This window comes from Sorex araneus, chromosome 10, assembly GCF_027595985.1.
Source record: "Sorex araneus isolate mSorAra2 chromosome 10, mSorAra2.pri, whole genome shotgun sequence".
Lineage (NCBI taxonomy): Eukaryota > Metazoa > Chordata > Mammalia > Eulipotyphla > Soricidae > Sorex > Sorex araneus.
In genome coordinates, this window is record NC_073311.1 from 6,192,839 (window position 1) to 6,215,137 (window position 22,299).

The window sequence follows — 22,299 nt, forward strand, 5'->3', positions numbered from 1 at the left end:
CAAAATCATGCAGTTTGATACTACAAGGATAGAACCATAGATCATAGTGCTGAGAAAAGTGAGGCAGAAGGAAAGAGATAAATAGAATGATCTCTCTCATGTGTGGTTTAAAGATTCACAGAAAGGGAGCAACTATGGAAGTCGATGTGGAGGTCTCGTTCTGTTCAGCAGGGAGAACCCTTCATAGGGTGCAGCCGAAAGAACAGACGCAGAGCCCGGAGGAGGGAGAAAAGGCATTTATTCTATGGCAGTTACAGTATTTATACCTCCCTGTTGGGAGGAGGTGGTGCCAGGACCCCCAATAGAAATGCAGGGTGTGGCACGGGATTTATCTAGTAATAAACAAATGCTGATAGGATAAGATCAGTAAGATTAGGAGTGGCAACCTTTGCTAGGTGTGGCATGGGGTAAGCTAGTGATTAAATAAATAGTGACAGGATAAGATCAGTAAGGTAAAATGGCTCCCTACAAGCAACAAGTGGACAAAGGCAATGAACCAGAGAGTTGGCCCACAGATTGGAGCTTGGGGGAGCAGAGTGGTTGGATGGGAGGGGGCTTTGGGACCTGGTTGAACAAAGTAGGCACTCTGGTGGTGGGTGTGGTGTTGGAATGATGCACGCATAAAACTACCATTAACAGTATTTTAAATCACAGGGCCTAGATTAAGATTTTTTTTAACTATCATCTTCTTCTGATTAATGGTATTAATTGAACTAAAGGCTAGCCATCAGCTATCCCTCAATGCTAGCCTCATCTTAGCCAAAATTTTAAAAAGGATCAAAGTATTTTACTAAGAAAACATTTTAGAAGCAGTATATATGTTGTTTTCAGTGAACTTTGTATCATTAAGGAGGCTTTGCTCCAAAAGAGTAATATGCAGGGGCCAGAGAGATAGTACAGTGGGTAGGGCATTTGCTTTGCACATGGCCGACCTGGGTTCGATCCCCCATTTTCCATATGGTCCCCAGAGCACCACCAGGAATAATTCCTGAGTGCAGAACTAGGAGAAATTACCCCTGAGCATCACTGGATGTGACCCAAAAAGCAAAAAAAAAAAAAAAAACACCCAAAAAATATAACATGCAGAGTGAGGAGAGTTTTCCAAAGGGCCTAAAAGTGAAGCATGGGATAAGGCATCTGAAAAAGGTGGCAGAACTCAGGATGACCATCAGTGAAGGAGCCACCTGTTGTGCGTGCATGCTGAACTTTTCTTTGGTATTCATTGATTTGAATGAAGGATAACTAACTTCCACCATTTTTCCAGAACTTTTTTTGATTATCTGCTGTGTTCTAAGCACTATGCTTGTGATTGGAGATAGAGACTTTCTGATTTAAGTGGGGCCATTAAGATGGCTGGATCTGAGCACAAGCCACTTACGGGACCACAGCCAGGACCAAGGTCTGCAGGCCTTCCTCCGGGGGCACAGATAAGGGAGACTCTTCCCTTGGTGGGAGAACCACTCCAAAATTCAACCTCTGAGCGAGGCTTCAGCCAGTGTTAGGAATGCTTTACAATCTGATGGTGGACCAGGGTCATAAGTCTTGCACTGTGAACGGGCTGGCTACTCGGTGTATTCCAGGCAGATGGTGATGCCCATAGAGTATCACCAAGAGGCGCTGGAGCTCGCATAGTATTGTTAAGAGCCACTGGAACCACATTACAGGTCCACTTCATTGTCCACCCATGCACAGCTGCAGTCTAGGCCTGGCTCGGCCCACCAGGGACTAGTAGAACCTACTTACTCAATAACTGGGTAACAAGCATCATCATGGACCAATTGTGGACCCTGACGTGTAGCCTTGTCCCAGCACCAGACTTATTGGTCAAGGTCTTGCGGACAGTGCCATCCGCACAGTGGACAAAAGTTGGTGGGCCTGTCTCTGGCTCGTAAGTGGCCTTGTCTCCCGCCCAGTCCCAAGTTATACAGACCTGCTCCTGGACTAGAACAGGACTTCTCTGAAACCAAGTTAAAGCATCACTTCAAATCTGCAGTCAACCATGGCTGGTGGCCTGCCTCGGGGAACAGGGATGGCCTTGTCACCTATCAAGTACCAAAGTGTGCAGGACTCTTGGACCGTGACTGAGAGTGCCAGTGCTGAGGTACTGGGCCACTCAAGTTCAGTAGCTGGACTCATGTGGCAGGATTGTTTGGTTGCTTGTGTCCAACCAGGTTTGATCCCTGACCCTTCATATGGTTGCCCAAGGAGTGACCCTGAGCACTGATGTGGCCCCCAAACCACACAGACAAACAAACAAAAATCCCAAAAGGAAAAACAAAAAAACAAAACAAAACTCCATCAAATCTCTAAGTTTTACTGCTCGTATTTGATGTTTCCTTTGGGGAACACAGGGTAGGAACCCTGTATAGTGGGTTTCAGTCCTGGCCACACACCTTGTCTTAGAAAAGGTATGTGCACCTTGCCTTGAACAAGGTGTGTGAAGCAATTGTGAAGTGTCAGCTGAGGGATTAAGTCAACTGTGATAGGAAGCAGAAGCATTTCAGCCTACTATCACAGGAAGCAGACGTATGTGCTCTCAGCAACACTGCAGGCAAACTGTACTACTCACACGCCAGGCCTGATGGAGACTAGAGTGGCTTGGGCTATTCTGGGGTCTCCACCAAGCTCAGTGGGTCTGTGGCCTGAGGCTCAGGGACCATGATTCCTGCCTCATCTTTGGTGGCTGGTGCTAGTGGCCGGAGCAATGCCAGACACGCCTGTAACTGTGTCCACAAGAGTGGAGATGTTTCTGAATCTCTAGCTGGGACCATAGTTGGCACGTTTGTGTTTTGGGTTCCCCTGCTTCCTCAGAAGACTCCTCAGTTGTGGTCATGCACACTTCCCGGTCCCAAATCTCCACCAGGTGCATTTTTTTCTGTAGACAGCTGCTAATTTCTTGTTGCTCTGGGTGAATCTGAGCTAGGGACCTCCTGTTTTACCATCTTGCTGCTCTGACCTCCATGGGTGAGCCTTTCCTCATACAGTCTACAGATGTCTACACTTCCTTAGATTCATTACCTAGGGTAATTTTTAATAATCTTTAATATTCTCTTCCAATAATATCTATCCTTTTATTGCATGTATCTGCAGAAATGCTGTCTGCTCGGTATTTTCCCTTTCCTAAGTTATTCCATTCCATCATCTCTAACTTTCCAGGCTAGCACTAATTACTGTTGTTTCTTCCTTAAATTGCATTTTGTTGTGAAAAAATTTTGAAAATGTTTCTCTTTCCCATAATAGTCATCCAAATCCCTCAGCTGACACTTTCTCATTTACTGTCCAGGACAAGGTGTGTGGCCAGGAGTAAAAACTATTAACACAGGGTTCCCGCCCAGTATTTCCCCAAAGGAAAAACATCAAATATGAGAAGTAAAAATTCGGGATTTGGGGAGAGGGAGGTTTAGTTTTTTGCTTTTCCTTTTCGATTTTTTATTGGGTTGGTTTAGTTTGGGGCCACACCAGTGATGCACAGGGTCACCCTTGCAAGTCTTGACTGTATGGAGGGTCAGGGATCAAACCCAGCTGGATGCATGCAAGGCAAGTGACATACCCACTATACTATCTCTTCAGACATAAAATACAGAGATTTTGAACTGTTGGTGCCCTTGATAGAGGGGGGCATTAAGCATACTCTCTAACGGCTGAGAATGTCACCCAACATCTCAAACCATTCTTTTAAAATGCCCAGCAAAGATAACTAGGTATGGGGACACTGGTGCTGGGAAATGTATACTGGTGGAAGGGTGAGTGTTGGAATACTTTATGGCTGAAATCCAATCACGAAACAGCTTTGTAGTGCTCTATCCCACAGTGATTCAATAACAAAGTTAATAAAATAAAAAAAGATAGCTAGGTATATGAGGAGATAAGAAAACCTTGAGTGATAACCAGAAGAAATAAGATATAGTAATAACAGACATACCCAGAGGAATTCCGGATATGGAAACTGTCAGGAGGAGACTATTAAAGTGATACTCACTTTCCTTTTTTTCATGTTAAAGGAAATAAAAGTCAAACCTTATATTTCCAAGGAATTATATATAACCTATAAACAGTGAAAATAGATTTGAAAATGATGATCACATAGAAGTTCTAAAACTAAACCATACAGTAACTCAATAAATGAGTGAGTGACTTTAATAACAGAGTAGAAACAGCTAAAGAGTGAAGTATCCAAGTGGAAGACAAGTCAGAATAAAACAATCAAATCACAACATAGGAAACAAAAGAACAGAAAATATGAATAGAAAGATTGCAGACAGTGGTATTTAACATGCCAAAGAAAAATGATAGAAAAAAGTGGAGGCAGCATTTATAGGATTAAAGCTGAAAATTATCGGAATTTGTACAAAACATCACAGATTCGAGACAGGACCAAAAAAAAATCTTTTTTTACACTGAATATATTTTTAAAATCTCTACCTGACACTGCATGTTGAAACTGTAAAAAAATAATCACTTTATCACTGTCATCCTGTTGTTCATCAATTTGCTTGAGCAGGTGCCAGTAACGTCTTCATTTGTCCCTATCGAGTGCTAATGTAGCCTGATGGTGTATCCTCGCTCCAGGAACACGAAGAGCATGTTGTTATTACTGTTTCTGGCATATCAAATACATCATGGGTAGCTTGCCTGGCTCTGCTGTGAACATGCTATAGTACTAGTTCACAATAAATGAAATAAAGTATCCCTCCCTCTAAGGGGAAATTGAAAAGTCAGCTCTTACTGAAAAGGCCACTTTGCAGGAAGGCCACAGAGGCAGGCCAAGAGAGCATGCAACAGTGAAAAAATAATACAGCAAAAAAATTAAAAAGCAGAATTCTTTTAAAGTAGTGACAGGCTGACAAGAATGTCACTCATCATGAATGTGGAAGCTATAAGTACAGTAGTGTCTTCAGTGTGCCTACCAGGAAAAATAAAAATCTTTCATAATAAAAGGTAAAAAGACATTTCAAGTCAGAGTTCATCACTAGCAGGCTAAAGTTCAAAATAATTTCTTTTTTTAGAATTTCCTAAAAAGAATTAAATGGGTACTTCTTCAGTTACAAGAGATATCAAAGAATATGATCTATTTATGGATAGTGTTAAATGTGTGCTATGTGTAGCAATAACTGATTTCTGTTTCTAAACATATAAATATTTCCCTATACTGTTATGATACATCTTGGAAATAGCATTAAACCAGGAGAAGTAACTGGAATGAAGGTGTTTTATTCTCTGTAAGTTGCCCGCTGGGGAAAGGAAAAAGATATTAGTTTACTTGATACTTTGAAAACTAAAGATAAAAGGTCACTGACATATGGAAGATAAATTTAAAACTCCCAGAAGGTAACATATAACAATATCTTTATGGCCACGAGATTGGAAAATATTTCTGAAATAGACAAAATATCTTGAATCAAAGGAAATTATGGTAAATTTTTATAGATAATATTAATATTAAGGGCTCTAATAGTCCTGTATTTCAGCATAGAGCATTTTCTTTAGGTGTGAAAGGCTCTGGATTAGATCTTTGGTGTTAGAAAGAAAATAATATAAATTAAAATAAAATTAGAGCTTGATCATCATGATGCTACAGAATGAAAAACCAGAACAAATAATGGGGGGAAATATTTACAACATATATACCAACAAAAATAATAATAACCCCTGAGGGCCCCAGGCTCTGCCGGGTGGTTGTGGGTGGGGAAGGTGGAGGGAGGGGAGTAGGGTCATCCCATCCCTGCAGTGCTGAGCAGCTCCTGGGTTAAAACTTTGTTCCAGTTGTCAGAAGGGGACTGGGGCCTCCCAATTATAGCTTGGGAACACACACCCCAAAATAAAAAAGTGATTGAGTGGGTTTTAGAGATAGTACAATGGGCAACCCAGGTTTAATCCCCGGCACCACATATGATCTCTCCAGCCCGCCAGGATCTCTGGGTACAGAGCCAGGATCTAAGCCCTGAGTGTGGCCCAAAACCACAAAAACACTCCAAAAAACACAAAAGCCAACTAACAAAACCCTGTTGTTGAGAGACTGCTGCACATAAGCGTGCACATGCAAAGTGACACCCTCCTTGGGAACACTTTATAGAACAGCTATCCTGTGTTGGTGACGGGGAATACTGTCTACCTATGTCCCCACATCATATGGTGGTGGCGGGGGCTGCAGATTTTCTCACAGAGTGTGTATGGGATTCCACGGGGGAAAATAATTTATTGGTGTGAGAAAAGTGGATTTCTGTCCTCAGGTAAAGAAAACCACAGAAGCCACCTTGCAGACGATACAAGATATGGTCACCATTGAGGACTATGATGTTTCTGAGTGCTTCCAGCACAGCCGCTCCACGGAGTCTGTGAAGTCAACAGTCTCTGAGACCTACCTGAGCAAGCCCAGCATCGCCAAGAGGAGGGCGAACCAGCAGGAGACGGAGCAGTTCTATTTTATGGTGCGTCCATCACCTCCCTCCACGCCCCGGGGACTCAGTCTGGGTGCCCCCAAGCACTGTTCGTGCCTTGCATCAGAACCACCTGGGTTCCTTCTAAAAATACAGGGGAGTTCGGACCCCCCTCGGAGATCCCTCATCAGCTATACAGACAGAGTGTAGGAATTGCTGCTTTTTTGAACAGCCCCTCTGGTCGTTCTGCTCTGCAGCCAAAGGTAGCGAGGAAGATTGAAAGAGGGTTGCCGGGAGGCAGAGCAGACTCGGGGTGCTTTTTATTTTGGCAAACAGAAACAGACTCATCACCAGAACCTACTACAGTCAGATGGGCCCGGGGAGAGATGGGGCTGAGTACCCACACTAAAGTGTCTCAAGGGATGACTGGTGCTGCCCACGCAGTGCCACATGTTGTTCGTGTAGCAAGTTTTAGGCTCCAGGAGATAGAGAGGATTGATGTTAGATGATCTAGGGGAAGTGCCTTGACAGTGACTTTCTCTTTTTTTAAATTGAAAACAGATCTGTTCTGTCTTCTTGCAGAAACTCCGAGAATATTTGGAAGGGAGCAATCTCATTACAAAACTTCAAGCCAAACACGACTTGTTGCAGCGGACCCTTGGAGAAGGTCAGTTATGGCGTCGATTGGGGGAAAGCCCTGAATTCAGCCATGTGGTTTTTATATGTTCTATTCCTAGTGAAAAGATGGGATGTGTGCTTCCAGATACAGAGAACTCTGTGTGTAGATTTGCATTTATCCGTAATAATCAAATTCTCCCTGGAGCTATTTTATGTACATATGCATGTGTGTGTGTGTGTGTGTGTGTGTGTGTGGTGTGTGTGTAAGCAGAGTGCTAACCTTAGGGAAGAATAATGCAATAAGGAGAGCTGGAGTCCTGAGCAAATCTCAGAGCCTGGCGCTGCAGCAGTAGACAGGTGTGAAGGCAGTCCCTCACCCCTGCAGCCGGGTCCTTCCTGCTCTCCTTAGATCCTGCACTTCCTGACCTTCAGGCCTCCTCCCACTCTGTTCCTTTTCTCTGCTGTGCTGGGAGTCAAACCCGGGGCCTGCCACGTGCGAGGCAGGTGCCCTATTACTGAGTCCCACCCCCATTTGTTTTAAGGTGTGAGTATTTGTTGTTTATCCAGTGCCGTTTTGTACTCTAGACTCCAGATGAAACACACTGGATGACATTTTTTTAGGTAGACATTGGTTTTAGCAGGGAAATTATCTAATTATACTAAGCACTTTCCTGTTTCTAACCACAATATCAAAACAGTAGCTACCACTCGTAAGCCTTCCTCTAAGGCATTGTTCCAAGCTTTATATTTTAGTGGGCATTCTTAGTTTTCCTATTTTTACAGATAAAACTAAAAAATAAAAAAGGGCTCAGAAGGCAGAGAGAACTGATGTTATTTTTTCTCTTATCTTCATAAAAATTAAAAGAAAAAATTAAATTTATGCAGAAGTCAGAGAGCTGACTCGGTGGGCCGGAGCCAGGCCTTGCGAGCTGGAGCTGTGGGTCCGCTCTCAGCCCTGCGGCGCCCCCAGCACCACCGAGGCACCTCTGAGCAACAGGCCAGCAGCCGCCCCGGAGCCCTGCCGGCTGCGCTCCAAAAGAAAAAAGTTGCTAAAAACTAAATGTGAAGTTTCTGTCCTTAATCTATATCTGTGGATCCTGCTGGAAGTTATAGTAAGTGCAAAAGAATGCCGATAGTAGGCAATGAGAGGCTGAGGTGTGGATAACTCAGGCCAAAAGATTTCTGCTCTTAACCTAAACACTTGTCTCCTCCCATTCTAGAATCGTCCTTGCCCACACAGCAGTGGTTTTATGAAGTTTTTCTCCTGGTTCTCTCCAGAGAACCCCATTATCCTCCAGGAGTGGCCATGTAGAAGAGGTCACGTGAACTCCGGGTCTCTGTGCCAAAATCTCACATGAAAAGCTGACTTCACTTCAGGAAAAAATTAGTATTTAAGCTACCAGAAAATGTCTTAGAAATAAAGTAACTAGGTGTGGAGATGTAACTCGGTGCTACAGCACTTAGCAGCGTGAGACCTTGAGTTCCATCCTGGCACCTCATGGTCCCCCGAGTGCCAACCCAGGGGTCGCTCCCCCCACTGAGTATGGACACCAAGCAAAAAAATAAAGAAAAGGAATAAATCAGATAACCATATAAGAATGGATTATGCATGTTTGTATCAATGAAAACTGTCTAGTTTTGTTTACCTTTTAAAAAACAGTTAACAGGGCCAGGAAGATAGCACAGTGGGTAGGGCACTTGCCTTGCACGCAGCTGACTCAGATTCAATCCCCAGCAGCGCATGTGGTCCCATGAGCCCACCAGGAGCAGTACCTGAGCAGAGAACTCAGAGTAAGTCCTGAGCACCACTGAGTGTGGTCCCCAAAACCAAAAAGTATAAAAACTTCTCCCTAAATAAAAAAAACCTTTAAAGAAATAAAATAACCAAGCACAATGTGTAAACTTACCTTAAATTACAAACTCAACAGCAAAACTTATAAAAGGCATTTCAAAGATAGATGGGAAGATTTAAATATATACTATCATTATATTAAGCTTATATTAATTTTCCTAGGTATGAAAATGGGACTATGAGGATTTTGTTTATAAAGAACTTTTCTTTACTAAAGCACTTTGATAAATAACTTGATGAAAAGTTATTCATAGATAAGTTTTAGACACACTGTGTTTCAGCACAGATCCCATCACCAGTGTCATCTTCTCTCTGCCAGTGTTCCCAGGTCCCCTCCTATGTTCTGGCCCCGCCCCCGTCATCCTTGCCCTCTTAACAGGCACCATGAAGAACATTATTTAAAAATGCTTGCTGAGGGGCTGGAGAGATAGCACAGCGGGTAGGGCGTTTGCCTTGCACGCGGCCAACCCAGGTTCAAATCCCAGCATCCCATATGGTTCCCTGAGCACGGCCAGTGCAGAGCCAGGAGTAACCCCTGTGCATCGCCAGGTGTGATCCAAAAAGCAAAAAAAAAAAAAAAAAATGCTTGCTAAGGGACCAGAGTGATAGTGCAGTGGGTAAGGCGCTGCCTTCCATGAGGCTGACCCAGGTTCAAACCCCAGCACACCTGATGAATCCCCCAAGTCCCGCCAGGAGTGATCACTGAGCCACCCAGATGTGGCTGAAAAAAACAAAACTAAATGTGTACTGAATGTCGTGATATCTGTAATTCTCAAATAGTTGGATGAAAAAAGAAAAACCCTTTTTTTTTCTCCTAATAATTTTCTTAAGTTCATAATCACAGTATTTCTTTTTCTTCCCTCATAGTATTATATAACTTCATCTCCCCTCCCCACAAATGCAGGGTATTTTAGTAGTGCTCCCAGTTGCTAGCCCCAAACATGAGTGACCCTGAGTGTAACTTCACATGCACTGGGCACCAACAGCTTCCCTGACACACTAGAAACTGAGTCAGAGGTAGCGAAACAGTGGGCTAGTCTGTTCTTGATACTGCATGCAGACACATGTGTTAGATGCTTGGGATCACATTTTTAAACATTTATGGAATTCATTGCACACAGATTCCCTTAGATTCCCCCAGAGAAAAAGCCCCAGTGGTTACTATTATTTCACATGTCATTATTGGATAAGACTGTCTTTCAGTCATTTGCTAAATTCCTACCCAGACTTTGTCTTTAGCTGCTGAACTGCATAAAGTGCTTTTGTCCCTATTCTACCAGAAGCAAGACTGCCTTTATTTTGGAATTTTTTCAATGCGTTCTTGGTGTTTGGTGGGGTTTTTAATTGTTATTGTTGTTGTTGTTTATAGTTGTTTGGATTTGGGACCGCCCCTCGCAATGCTCAGGGGTTACTCCTGACTCTGCACTCAGATATTAGTCTTGGCAGTGTTTGTGGGACCATATGGGATGCTGGGGATACAACCGGGGTCAGCTGCATGCAAAGCAAACGCCCTACCCAGTATACTAGCACTCTGGCCCCAACTGCTTCTGCTGTTCTGACAGTGCAAGCGGTGTGCAGGTGTCCCAGGCTTTCGCCAGATGGGACTCCTTCTGCACAAGAAACTGCTTGGTGTCTGAGAGCAGTCAGCACACTCGCTGCAGCCCAGCCTCACAGCAGACTTGGCATCTTCCCAGTTCTCAGCCCAGACTTGATACTGAGTACAGAGGACAGGACTAAGTCCCATCGCTGTCGGTCTGCCGGCTTCCCGTGCATGTCCTGCTCGTGTTGATAGGCTGACGGCAGAGCAGAGCAGGTGAGTGGCACCTGTCCACGGTGCTCCCTCAGGAAAGGGCCCATGTCCAGCCATGATTGAACAGAGCTGGCAGTTGGCACTCGGGGGACCATGAGGTGCCAGGATGGAACTCAAGGTCTCACGCTGCTAAGTGCTGTAGTTACTTTATTTCTAAGACATTTTCTGGTAGCTTAAATACTAATTTTTTCCTGAAGTGAAGTCAGCTTTTCATGTGAGATTTTGGCACAGAGACCCTGAGTTCACGTGACCTCTTCTACATGGCCACTCCTGGAGGATAATGGGGTATCTGTCTTTTTAAGCGGTGTGGTGGGGACAGACCTGACTTTTTACATGGAAAGACACCTCTTAGCTATGCTGGACTCAGTGTTGCGAAAACTGCCTTCATAATCAAACAAATAGAGCCTAACCCAAGGGTTTAGCAGTTGATTGCACACAGCTGAAACTAACTGCAGACATGTGTTTGGCCTGTCTCACTGCACACTCTTGGCGGGCTACTAGTGGCCCGGTGAACCCTCTGATTCACAGCATTGTGCATCACCAGATTGTGCTCTTAAAGTGGCACTGTCAAAATGCAGAACTCCAAATCTTTGTGGGTTTTTTTTTTTTTTTTTGCATTTTTGGGGTCATACCTGGCAATGCACAGGGGCTACTCCTGGCTCTGCACTCAGGAATTACTCCTGGTGGTGCTCAGGGGACCATATGGGATGCTGGGAATCGAACTCAGGTCAGCCACGTGCGAGGCAAACGCCCTACCCGCTGTGCTATTGCTCTAGCCCAGAACTCCAAATCTTTGAATGCAATGACGGCTATAGAAAGAAGTTCCTAATGAATTGAAAAGACCAAGATCAGCATAATCTGCTTCAGCAACACCATTATGGTCTCATGTAATGTCAGTTGTTGTGAAATTGAGAAGTTAAATTGATCTGGAAAGGAGACAGACATCTACAAAACTGAGGCCTTTTTTTTTTATTTGGTAAAGAGCTTCCGTGATCACATTGGCTCATCTTGTGCCATATTTGTTGTAAAGGGGGTATAAATAACTGTGATTTTGCTAAGCAGAAAAATGGAGACTGGAATTTCAGTTCCTTATCATACTGTTTCTAGCCCTGGGCAGAAGGTTCTGACGAAGGAATGAAATGGGTTGTCTGACCTTGACTAGGATGTGGATATGCTGCCAAGGAGACGCTGCTGGGAGTGAGAGTAGTTTGGTGGTTGATGTTCATTCTTATTTTCCGCTTCCTGTTCTTGTCAGTGACTGAAGGTCCCACACCACTTGTCTGTGGGTACCACACACAGTTGTGGGGCTCAGCAGGAGCACCGGCCCCTAGATGGGGTGTTTGCACACATTCAGATCAGTCGTCGGGGTTGCTGTGTGCTCACACACATTCTGGCCATGGGACTCACAAACCTATTTAGCTGTGGAGTGATAGCACAGCGGGTAGGGCATTTGCCTTGCATGCAGCCGACCCGTGTTTGATTCCTCCTTCCCTCTCAGAGAGCCCGGCAAGCTACTGAGAGTGTCCCGCCCACACGGCAGAGCACTGCAAGCTACCCATGGCATATTCGATATGCCAAAAACAGTAACAAGTCTCACAATAGAGATGTTACTGGTGCCTGCTCGAGCAAATCGATGAATAACAGAACAGTAGTGCTACAGTGCAACTGTACTGGGGGGAGAGGGAAGGTGTACCCTTTTTTTTTTTTTAGCTTGGGTGCTCAGGGCTTACTCCTGGCTCTGTGCTCAGGGATCACTCCTAGTGGGCTCAGGAGACCATATGGGGTATGGGGTATGGGAAATTGAACCAGGTCAGCCACATGCAAGACAAATGACTTAACCCCCCCCCCCACACACACACACACCCCACCTCACGACAGCCCCATCCCCTCTCTCGGGTCTGAGACACACCTCTGTGGTTGCAGAGCCTGCGCCCACCTGACTGTGGCACAGCTGGAAGGCACCAGTGGCAGTGGCAGAAACAGCAGTGCCGCCAGCACTGTGTGTGGTGTATGTCACAGTCCCTGGGAACACGCTTGCAGCCTTAGGAAGGTGAGCCTGGCACTCTAAGCACCGACTTACCCCGGAGTCCCACGAGTTGATGTTTTTATGAAAGGAGAGAAGAACTGGAAAAGAACCTTTGTCAGCCCCTCACTAGGGACCAAACCCAGAGTATCTTTGTGGTCCCCCTGTGCCATGCCAGAAGTGATCCCTGAGCACAAAGCCAGGAGTAAGCCCTGCAGTGCTGGGGTGGCCCCAAACAAATGAAATTAAAATAAACTCAGTCTGCCACATGTAAAGCAAGCTACCAGTTACACTATCTTTCCAGCCCCACATTTTATTTATTTATTTATTTTTTATAAATTTTATTGAATCACCATGTGGAGGGTTACATAATTCTCTCAGGATTATGTCAGTTATACAATACTCAAACACCCTTCCCTTCACCAGTGCCCATATTCCATCACCAACCACCCCATTATACCTCCCGCCCCCTCCTGCCTCCCCAGTCCCCGCCCTTGAAAGTGATAAATTTCACTTCGTCTACGCTTTATCTTGGTTACATTCCATGTTTCAACACATAACTCACTATTGTTGCTAGGGTTTCCCCCCAAAAAAGAAAAGACAGTCCTACTGTCAAGGAAGCATTTGATAGCTCTCCATTGCTGAGAATGTAGAGATATTAAGTCCCGCTGTTTGTTACATAACTTTTCTATTTCCCCCCCCCCATCCCGCGCCACCGAGTTCATGCCCTGTTTAATAATCACCACGCTGCCTGACAAAGGGAAAAAAAATAAAACGAAAAAGATGGTTATTTCCCGTCATCAGCCGGCGTGGACAGCCCCACATTTTAAATATTTTTTGAGTTATTTTTTTAAAATCACAGTTTGCTACCAATTATATTCTGGGTTTTCCTTTTTCCTCTGGGGAGATGATACACATTTATATATGAAAAGTGATTTTCATCTTCATTTTCAAGTGAAACTGGGAGAATGGAAATAGGTGTTTGTACCAAGAAGAGAATCTCAGATCATGATTTTCTTTCCATATGGCTTGTATTAAGACCCAGGGTGGGGAGGTAGCTGTTGTTTTTAATTTTTAAGCAACCTTCCAAGAGAGTGATTGAAATCTAATCCTTAGACCACTGGAAACTTTCACATTTCTCTGGGAAGCCGATTCTTCTAAGCGTATATGTTATTGATCTATTAATGATGATACTGATTAAAAAATAAAACCTCATTCATCAATTGAGACATACTCAGTACTATTAGCTGAAAAAAAAACAATGGATGTGGTTCTGGTGGTTATACTATGAGTGATAGTTCTTGCAAAGCTCACTCTTGCCTCATTAATCAAACTGCATCTTTTATGGGTTTTTAATTTTTTATCTCATATTATTAACCATGGATGGATGAAGCAGAATGATTCTAAGCCATTTTGTAAGGATCTTTTTCTAAATCTGGGGCATATTTGGTTGGAATATTTTAAAGAAAATGCAAAATATTTAAAAATACAAACCATTTCACCTCTAAGACATTGTCATGGGTATCTGTCATTTTATCATGTGGAGGTGATAATTTTTTTTCCTAATTTAATTATTTAATTATTACAGTTATTTTAATGATTGCTGTAATTTAATAAGTTGAGTTCATTTTCAGCAGTCTGTGGTTGGTTTTAGCTGTATGGGACAGACAGCAACATAACTATAATTCTTACCTTGCAGGATCTTTGCAAGTATATTCCTGGGTGTTTGGGGTAGGGGAGAAGGGGCAGCAGGGAAAAATATTGCATTTTTATAGGATAGTACTTGGAGGCTCAGGTCTAAAATTAAAACAAGCCTGAACTAAAGATATGCTAACAGCAAGATCTTGGGCCACTCAGTGACTGTCGTTGCTCTGTCTCGTCTGTAAAATAAGAATAATAGTTGTGGTGAAAACTCCGTCCCAGTGTGTTTGTGAAGCTCTGAATTCATAAGCGCATTGAATAAATGTTAGACATCACGCTTTTCTGCTGCTGTTTCCAATGTTGTGTCATACTGTTGGGTTATAAGAAAGTCTGCCTCAGGAGAGACTTCAGTGCAGAATAAGCCAGATTGTCTCTCTGACCTCAACCCTTTACTCATCCGACTGACTCACCAGGGATGATCTCACCCCGCTCCCCGAGCCCAGCACACCTGAACGGTCGCGACTCTCGAGTCTTAAACTCTGGCCTGTCTCCTCTCTGTTTTGATAGTCAGCTTCCTGCAGGAAGGCCGGACACCGCGGGGCTCCACGTGCCGCTCTCTCTGTCTGCCCGCTTGGCTTTCTCATGGACCTTCACTCGTGCTATGACTAGTTAAAGATGATTCTGGAGTTTGGGGGTCATCCTTGGTTTTTTTCCTACCCAATTAGATACCAAAAGGAAGAGACTTAAATGATTAGTAGAGAGAGAGGGAGAGTCTCTTTCTCTCTCTCTCTCTTTCTCTCTCTCTCTTTCTCTCTCTCTCTCTCTCTCTCTCTCTCTATATATATATATATATATATATATATGTTTGTGTGTGTGTGTGTGTGTGTGTGTGTGTATGGGAGAGAGAGATAAATCAGATTATTTCCTTTATCCCTCCTCTTCTTCCAGTCATGGCCAAGAACTGTGTTTCTGCCAATATAGTGACACAGATCTGACTTGAGAAAGGCATTCCCTAACATTAACTCTTGACCTATTTAGTAAATACCTATCAATCAAATTCTTCATTTTTTGTTGTTCAAGAACAAATAATAAAGAACTATGCTGAGTCCTGGGGAGTGTTCTTGCCCCACTTGGGCAACTTTCCCCTCCATTGTTACCCCGCCTCACCCTGCCAGCCTGAGTCTCTGATGTGACAGGCTGGCCTCGCCTATTTGTGTTACAACATGACCCTTTTCTTGCCAGCTCTATTCTGTAGTTTCACTCCCATCATCCCTTTGCAAACAAACCAGTTGAATGGCTCGACTCTCCCATACTCCTTCTCAATGCCCCACCCTGCATGTGGAGACAGAACAGAGAGCAGCCAGAGAAACGCTCAAATTGAAAATCAGCGCAGATTGTAGCAGCCTCAAAAATAGTTTCCCCAGCATTGCTGGGTGGGGCCCCTGGCGCCCGTGGCACTGCACTGCTGGCCTCATGTCACCAGGTCCAAGCATGGCATCACCTAGCCAAGCTCTCTGAGTGTCATCTAGAGTGGCCTCCAGCCCCCTGAGCACTGCTAGGGAGTCCTCCCACCACCACACTAAATACAAGTCTATGGGGTCAGGGATAAAGTCCAGTGCATGCTTTACTTGAGAAAAGCCTGAGTCCAATCTCCAGCATCCCCTCAAAAACAAAAACCAACGACAACAAAATGTTACTTGAAACAAGTAAAGGACTGGAGGGACAGTGCAGTGTTAGGGCACCTCGCCTTGTGCACGGCTGACCCAGGTGCAGTCCCCAGCCCCATGTGCGGTTCCTTGAGCACTGCAAGGAGTGATCCCTACACACAGAACCAGGAGTCGCCCTTGAGCACCTCTGGGTAGCATCCAAAAACCAAAAAATAAATAGAACAGTCAGGAAACTCAAATACATAAGAATTATCTCTTGTTCTGAATGACAGAGAACTCTGTGAAATAATCTTTCTTTCCAGGTTGGTGGAAAGTGGCACCGCTTAATGTCCTTGTACTTTAATATCTGTAAATGTCATCTTTGATTCTAAACTACAATGCCTCTCCGTTTACATATTATAGAAAGACCACCAAGTTAATGAAAAGGAGAGATTTTTTTTCTCAACCATATTTGACCTCACAAGTTTTCATCAGGACAAAGGAAATGACTCATGTTTGAATCTTGGGTGTTAAGATCAAACAGCTATATCTTGTTTAAATAAAGGTTATAATGCTAATGGTATTAATGGAAAGCTCCCTGCCTCAAATTGTCAAGTGAAGCATTTTTCCACTGCGTAGTATTTGATAAATTTTATGTATATGCTGTATAAAATATTTACTTTGTACTATTTATATGCCTTTATATGTCATCTCCATGTGCTTTCTGCTGTAAAATATAAGTCACTGTAAACCTAACATATTAAAATAAGGAAAAGATGACACAAAGAATTACCAAAAGCATTGCATCAAATTCATTTGATTTACTTATTTCAGTTTTTTTACTTTTATCTTTTGCAGGTCATAGAGCTGAATATATGACAACAAGGTAGGAAAATCTTTATTGTAACTTACATTGTGTCTCTCCTTTTTACTTAGTGAGAAGCAACCATCTTAAATGCTGCAAGAAGGAATCTGTTTTGTTAATGAACGTGGAAGATAGTTTTGGCGTCACAACAGGCAGTCACCTGACGTGCTGGAGGGGAGGGCTTCTCAGGAAACCTGGCCTGCTCTGCAGAACAGAGTTTCCACCAGGGAATTGTAAAGCTCTTTAATGAGTAGGCACAATTTAGAAAGAAAAAAGGGGGAAAAAAATCTAAATTGAATGTGCTTGGCTTATCTCATCCCAAACACTTTGTTTCTAGAAATAGCCTGACAAGACTCTTGATTTGATCGTGTAATTAACAAGCAATATCGTATGCATACCAACTGTGTGAGCAAATCGAAAATATTTTTCTTCCTCATGTCCCTTATGTCATAAGAAGAAAAATTAGAGAGGTGTTGAATATTCTTAGGATTTTAGCTCCCTCGCTGCCTTCGTCCCCCCTCCCTCCCGCTGTTGGAGTGTACTGTTGGAGTGACTATGACTGCACACGGGGTTATGGAGCTTTGTGATGGGTCCATAGCAGATTCCGGTGCTGGAGCACACAGCCAAGGCATGGCCTGGGGCTCACACTCCTTTCCCTGTGGTGCTTGCACACATTCTGACGGGGCACCAGGCGTCAGTGCACGTGCACACATGTTTGCACCTGTGGCACTGAGGGCAGCAGCCCTCACACGTCTTTTTCAGCTGCCTGGATCATTCTCGGCACATGCAGTGGCACCAGGGAGCGACTCTCAGCCTTGACCTCTGAGCCATCTCTCCTGTTCTTCTGCCTTTTTGCTTGTGAACATTGACTCCCTTAGAAGACCTCCAATGTATGAATGACACATTCTTTCCTTTCTTCCATTTTTCTTTTACTAATGGGAGGATTTTAAAGCTGCTGCTGGGAATTTTTTTTAAAAAAAAGACAAAATCTTCAAAGAATCTGATTCTAGTTGGGAAAGTTTGTGGCAACGTTTATTTCTCTATGCAAACATTTTTGCAACATCCAGAAATTATTCTAATTGGCATAGCAAGACTTTACACTTTTGTAGTCTGGTTTTCTTTAAGGTAGAGAGGTGTTTAGAAGACTGGTAGGCATGTTGCAGGAATGGGCAAGTTGTTTCAAGGTTAATGTGACTGCAGAGCAGTTTATTCAGAAGGAAGAATCTCTTACATCTCCATGAACCAGCTAGAAAGATACACATAGTGACTGGTCTGTACAATTTTTGCAAGAGAAAATAATGCCAGCTTTTTTGTCCACAACAGAGAACTATTACTTCTGCAGAGTAATATGCAGCCCATGATGCTTTTCAGCTGTCATAGCTCTTTGCACCATCAATCATTCTACCTGATATTTCTAAATTATAATTCATGTATGATACTTCAAAACAACTTAAAAGGCAGAAATGCAAATAGATTGACTGCAGTGAGAGCTGTCAGTGTCAAACACCCAGATGTCCATATCACCCTGCATGCCACTGGCTTCATCCCTGTTGGTATCCTGCATGGGAAGCCAGATCATCAGCAAGATGTGTGGCAGGCACAGAAACTGGGCATTTCCATTGTTGGATGCCCAGGCTTTGGGCACTGGGTGTGTCTGTGGGAGCACCGGGACCACAGAGCACCAGGATCAGCCCTGTGCTGGGAAATGACCCTCCTGATCACTCGGGCGCCTTGTTTCCATCTCAGGCCCCTCTCACAACTTTAGTTTCTTCACATTTGCTCCATGTGTGGGAACATCAGGAAAGGCCATGCTCAGACGGTGGTAGAGCACTCATGGACATCTGGCCCAGCCCCTGTAGCAGGGCCCCTGGAGGCCTAGCCCCAGCCAGGATCTGCTGGTCGGCCACCAGACAAAGGCATGTTGTTCACTTAGCTTCCTCAGTTGCTCCAGAGATGCCAAGTGTGAAAGTGTGTTGAGCCCTCATTAGAATAACCCCACGTCCTCATTGCCAAATGTGATACTTGGGTATGTTGGGGTTCCTGGCTGCCCATTCCAAAGAAAAGAAAGGACTTTTTTTTTTACAGTTACAAAGCTTTCGTGATTGAGTTTCAATCATATAATGATCAAACACCCATCCCTCCACCAGTGCGCATTTTCTACCACCAATGTCCCCAGTATTCCTCCCGCCACCCCCACCCCACCCCCTGCCTTATGGCAGGCACCTTCCTTTTTACTCTGTGTCTACTTTGGTGTATTATGGTTGGACATACAGACCCTGACAGGACATCCAATTTGATCTTTTGTCTACTTTCAGCACACATCTCCAATCCTGAGCAATCCCTCCAGCCATCATTGACCTAGTGGTCCCTTCTCCATCCCAACTGCTTTCTCCCCCAGCACATTAGGCAGCTTCCAACCGTTGGAACAGTCCTCCTGGCTTTTGTCTCTACTGTCATTGGGTGTTAGTCTCGTACTATGTTATTTTATATTCCACAAGTGAGTACAGTCATTCTGTGGCTGTCCCTCTCTTTCTGATTGATTTCATTTTGCATGATACTCTCCATGTCCATCCACTTATAGGCAAATGTCATGACTTCATCTTTTCTAACAACTGCATAGTATTGCATTGTGTAGATGTACCATAGTTTCTTTAACCAGTCATCTGTTCTCAGGCACTTGGGTTGTTTCCAAATTCTGGTTTTTGTGAACAGTGCTGCAATGAATATACAAGTGTAGGTGTCATTTCTACTGTGCTTTTTTTGGGATTTAATATTCTCAGAAGTTATATTGCTGGGTCATATGGAAGCTTAATAGCTAGTTTTTGGAGGAATGCCCATATTGGTTTGCAAAATGGCTGGACCAGTTGCATTACCACCAACAGTGAATGAGAGTCCCTTTCTCCCCACACCTGCGCCAGCATGGTTGTTCTTGTTCATTGATATCTTATTGTTGTTTTGATTTGCATCTCCCTGATGATTATTGATGTGGAGCTTTTTTTATGTGCTTTCTGACCATTTGTATTTCAACCCCCCATGAGATTGAAATTAAAGGCATCCTTAAGGATGAAACACCACTTGTCCAAGCAATTGGAAACAAATATAAACAAATAGGGCTACATTAAACTAAGAAATGGTGTCCAAATACAGAGAGAACACACAGAATAGGAAAAATTATTTACCCAATACCCATCAGAAAAAAAGGTTAATATCCAGGATATATAAGACATATAAAATATGTAGAAATTTACAAGAAAAAAAAAGAACTCCTCCAACCCCACAAATACTGGGAACAGGAAATGTATGGAAAGGACTGACTTTCATGTTTACCTTTCATGTACAGGGCAGCTGGGGTAAACCCACAGCCTCAGCCACAGTCTTGGGTTTTTCGCGCAGTGTCTCCTTCCCCTGCCCTGAGCACTGCACAGCCAGGCGTCCTCCAGCCAAACACAGCCCCAGTCTCGAGAACCCACCAGAACTATGCAGTTGCCACTCGTAACACTGTTACACTCCCTGCCTCACCCTCGCCTATCTGCGACAACTACGATCAAGACTCACTTGCGCCATTTCCCTAAGCCGTCCCTCTGCCTCCTGACTGGCCCCGGCCCCTGGACCCCCTCCCCAAAGGCTGCAGGCCCCCTTCTCTCGAGAACTGGAACCACTATGCTCCCATTTCAGGGGCAGTTGTTTCCCAGCTCTGTTGACTTCATCATACCTGAATACAAGTGAAGTCTTCGGGGTTTTGGTTTTTGGTTTAGGTTTGGCTTGTTTGCTTGTTTGTTTGTTTCTGTTACTGTGACTTGGGAAAGGTGTGGTGGGGGTGGAGGACCCAGAAGTCATGCCAGCTCTTAGGCATGATGCAGTACACACTCTTTACCCCTGGCCACATCCCCAACACTATGTTAAGATGCTTCAGATAAGCCAGAGAGATAATGCAGCAGTTAAGACGCTAGCCTTGCATATGGCCAACCCTGGTTGGAATCTCCTGCAACACATATGGTCCCCAAGTACCGCCAAGGGCCAATCTTGAGTCCAGAGCCAGGAATAGCCCCTGAGTACCACCAGAGCTGGCCCCCAAGCAAATGGGTAGTAAATTCTAAGATGACAAATAGAAGTAGTTCTAGAATAAATTTAAAAACCTGAATGAAAGCAAGAACCTATGGCTAAACTTCTGGGTGGGTAGTTATGGGCGGGTGTTTATTTATTTATTTATTTAGTTTGGGGGCCACACTTGGCAGTATTTGGAGGCTACTCCAGGCTCAGTGCTTAGAGCATCAATCCCTGTGGTTCTCAGGGGAGCATGCAGTGCTGGGAATCAAACCCATGACCCCCACGTGCAAAGCATACACTGCAAATCTTTAAACCATCTCTCTAACTGGTGTTTGGAGTTTTTTGTCTGGTTTTATTTTTTTAATTATTTTAATGTAGGGAAAAAGCCAGAATTAGTGATATAATTCTAGAATTAAAATTGATTAGATAATAAAGCTGCAATATTAATATCAATAGATATAGAAAATCAATTTGTATAAAAATTATTACATCTGATCACAGGGCTGTTAAGTCTTAGTCTAAGAATTTATGAAACTGTTGGTTGCTTTAGAAGGGGTTGATGGCCTCATATGTGGCTGGGTGGTCCAGAGACTTCAGGATCTATGGGCATGACTGCCCAGGCTCCTTGAAATTTGGGGGCCTGGGGGGCAGCTACTCACATCCACTCTGGAAAAAAAACACCAGAGTTCTTAGCCTGGGCACCAAGTACCTGAAATCCTTTGCAGATTGGTGTCTCTGCTGAGAATCTTCGTGAAGCCTTGGAGTTGCGCCCTTGGCGTGGCGTTGGTGGTGGGTGAGGGTGTGCTGCCAGGGCAGATGCTGCCGGGCAGGTACTCGGCCTGCTGCCCCCGAAAGCCCTCCTTTGTCTGCAGCTTGCGGTGATGCCTTGAGGTTGAGCTGCTTGGCATGCAGATATGTCCTGGGAGATTCAGTAGAGAACTGGTGGCGGCTGTCATGTTTTGGGTTTAAATCCCACCAGATCTCTCTTTCCTCACCAATGGCACAGAACAGACATTTCAGCAGTGGCAAGACATAGCATGCTATCCAGAGGAAGGTTCTGGATTCTTCTAGATGCTGTGGGAGCGCCTTTGAACAGCTCAGGGCCTCTGGAGCTGACTGTGCTCACCCTGAGCCGTGGCCCCTCCTGTTGAGATCATCCCTCACACACCCAGTCAGGTGTCCACACACATTGCTTTGTTTCTCCTCTGGCTCTTCTAAACTCCTACAAAATCTAGAGTGTTTGCAGCTCAATAAAGGCCTTTCCCTAGCTCCCGAGTGTCACCTATATTCTCCCGTGTGCCTTTCATTGGAAAGGGAATTTAAGCAACTGCGGTGATCAGTTAAGTGATGGAAGCCCTGCTTAGCATGTGCGGGGGGCCTGGCTTCAGTTCTCAGCATTGCATTATTGTGTGCCCACTCC

At 44.2% G+C, this 22,299-nt stretch overlaps 1 protein-coding gene across 6 annotated transcripts in view; it reads left to right on the plus strand.

The window, feature by feature from the left end:
* Positions 1-22,299, plus strand: part of SRGAP1 (SLIT-ROBO Rho GTPase activating protein 1) — a 324,413-nt gene that overhangs the window by 246,339 nt on the left and 55,775 nt on the right. For all 6 annotated transcript variants that reach the window (XM_004602634.3, XM_055118174.1, XM_004602635.3 and 3 more), the window contains 3 exons: positions 6,231-6,428; positions 6,960-7,044; positions 16,826-16,853. In XM_004602634.3, coding sequence (XP_004602691.2) covers positions 6,231-6,428; positions 6,960-7,044; positions 16,826-16,853 — 311 coding nt within the window. The remainder of the gene's footprint in view (positions 1-6,230; positions 6,429-6,959; positions 7,045-16,825; positions 16,854-22,299) is intronic.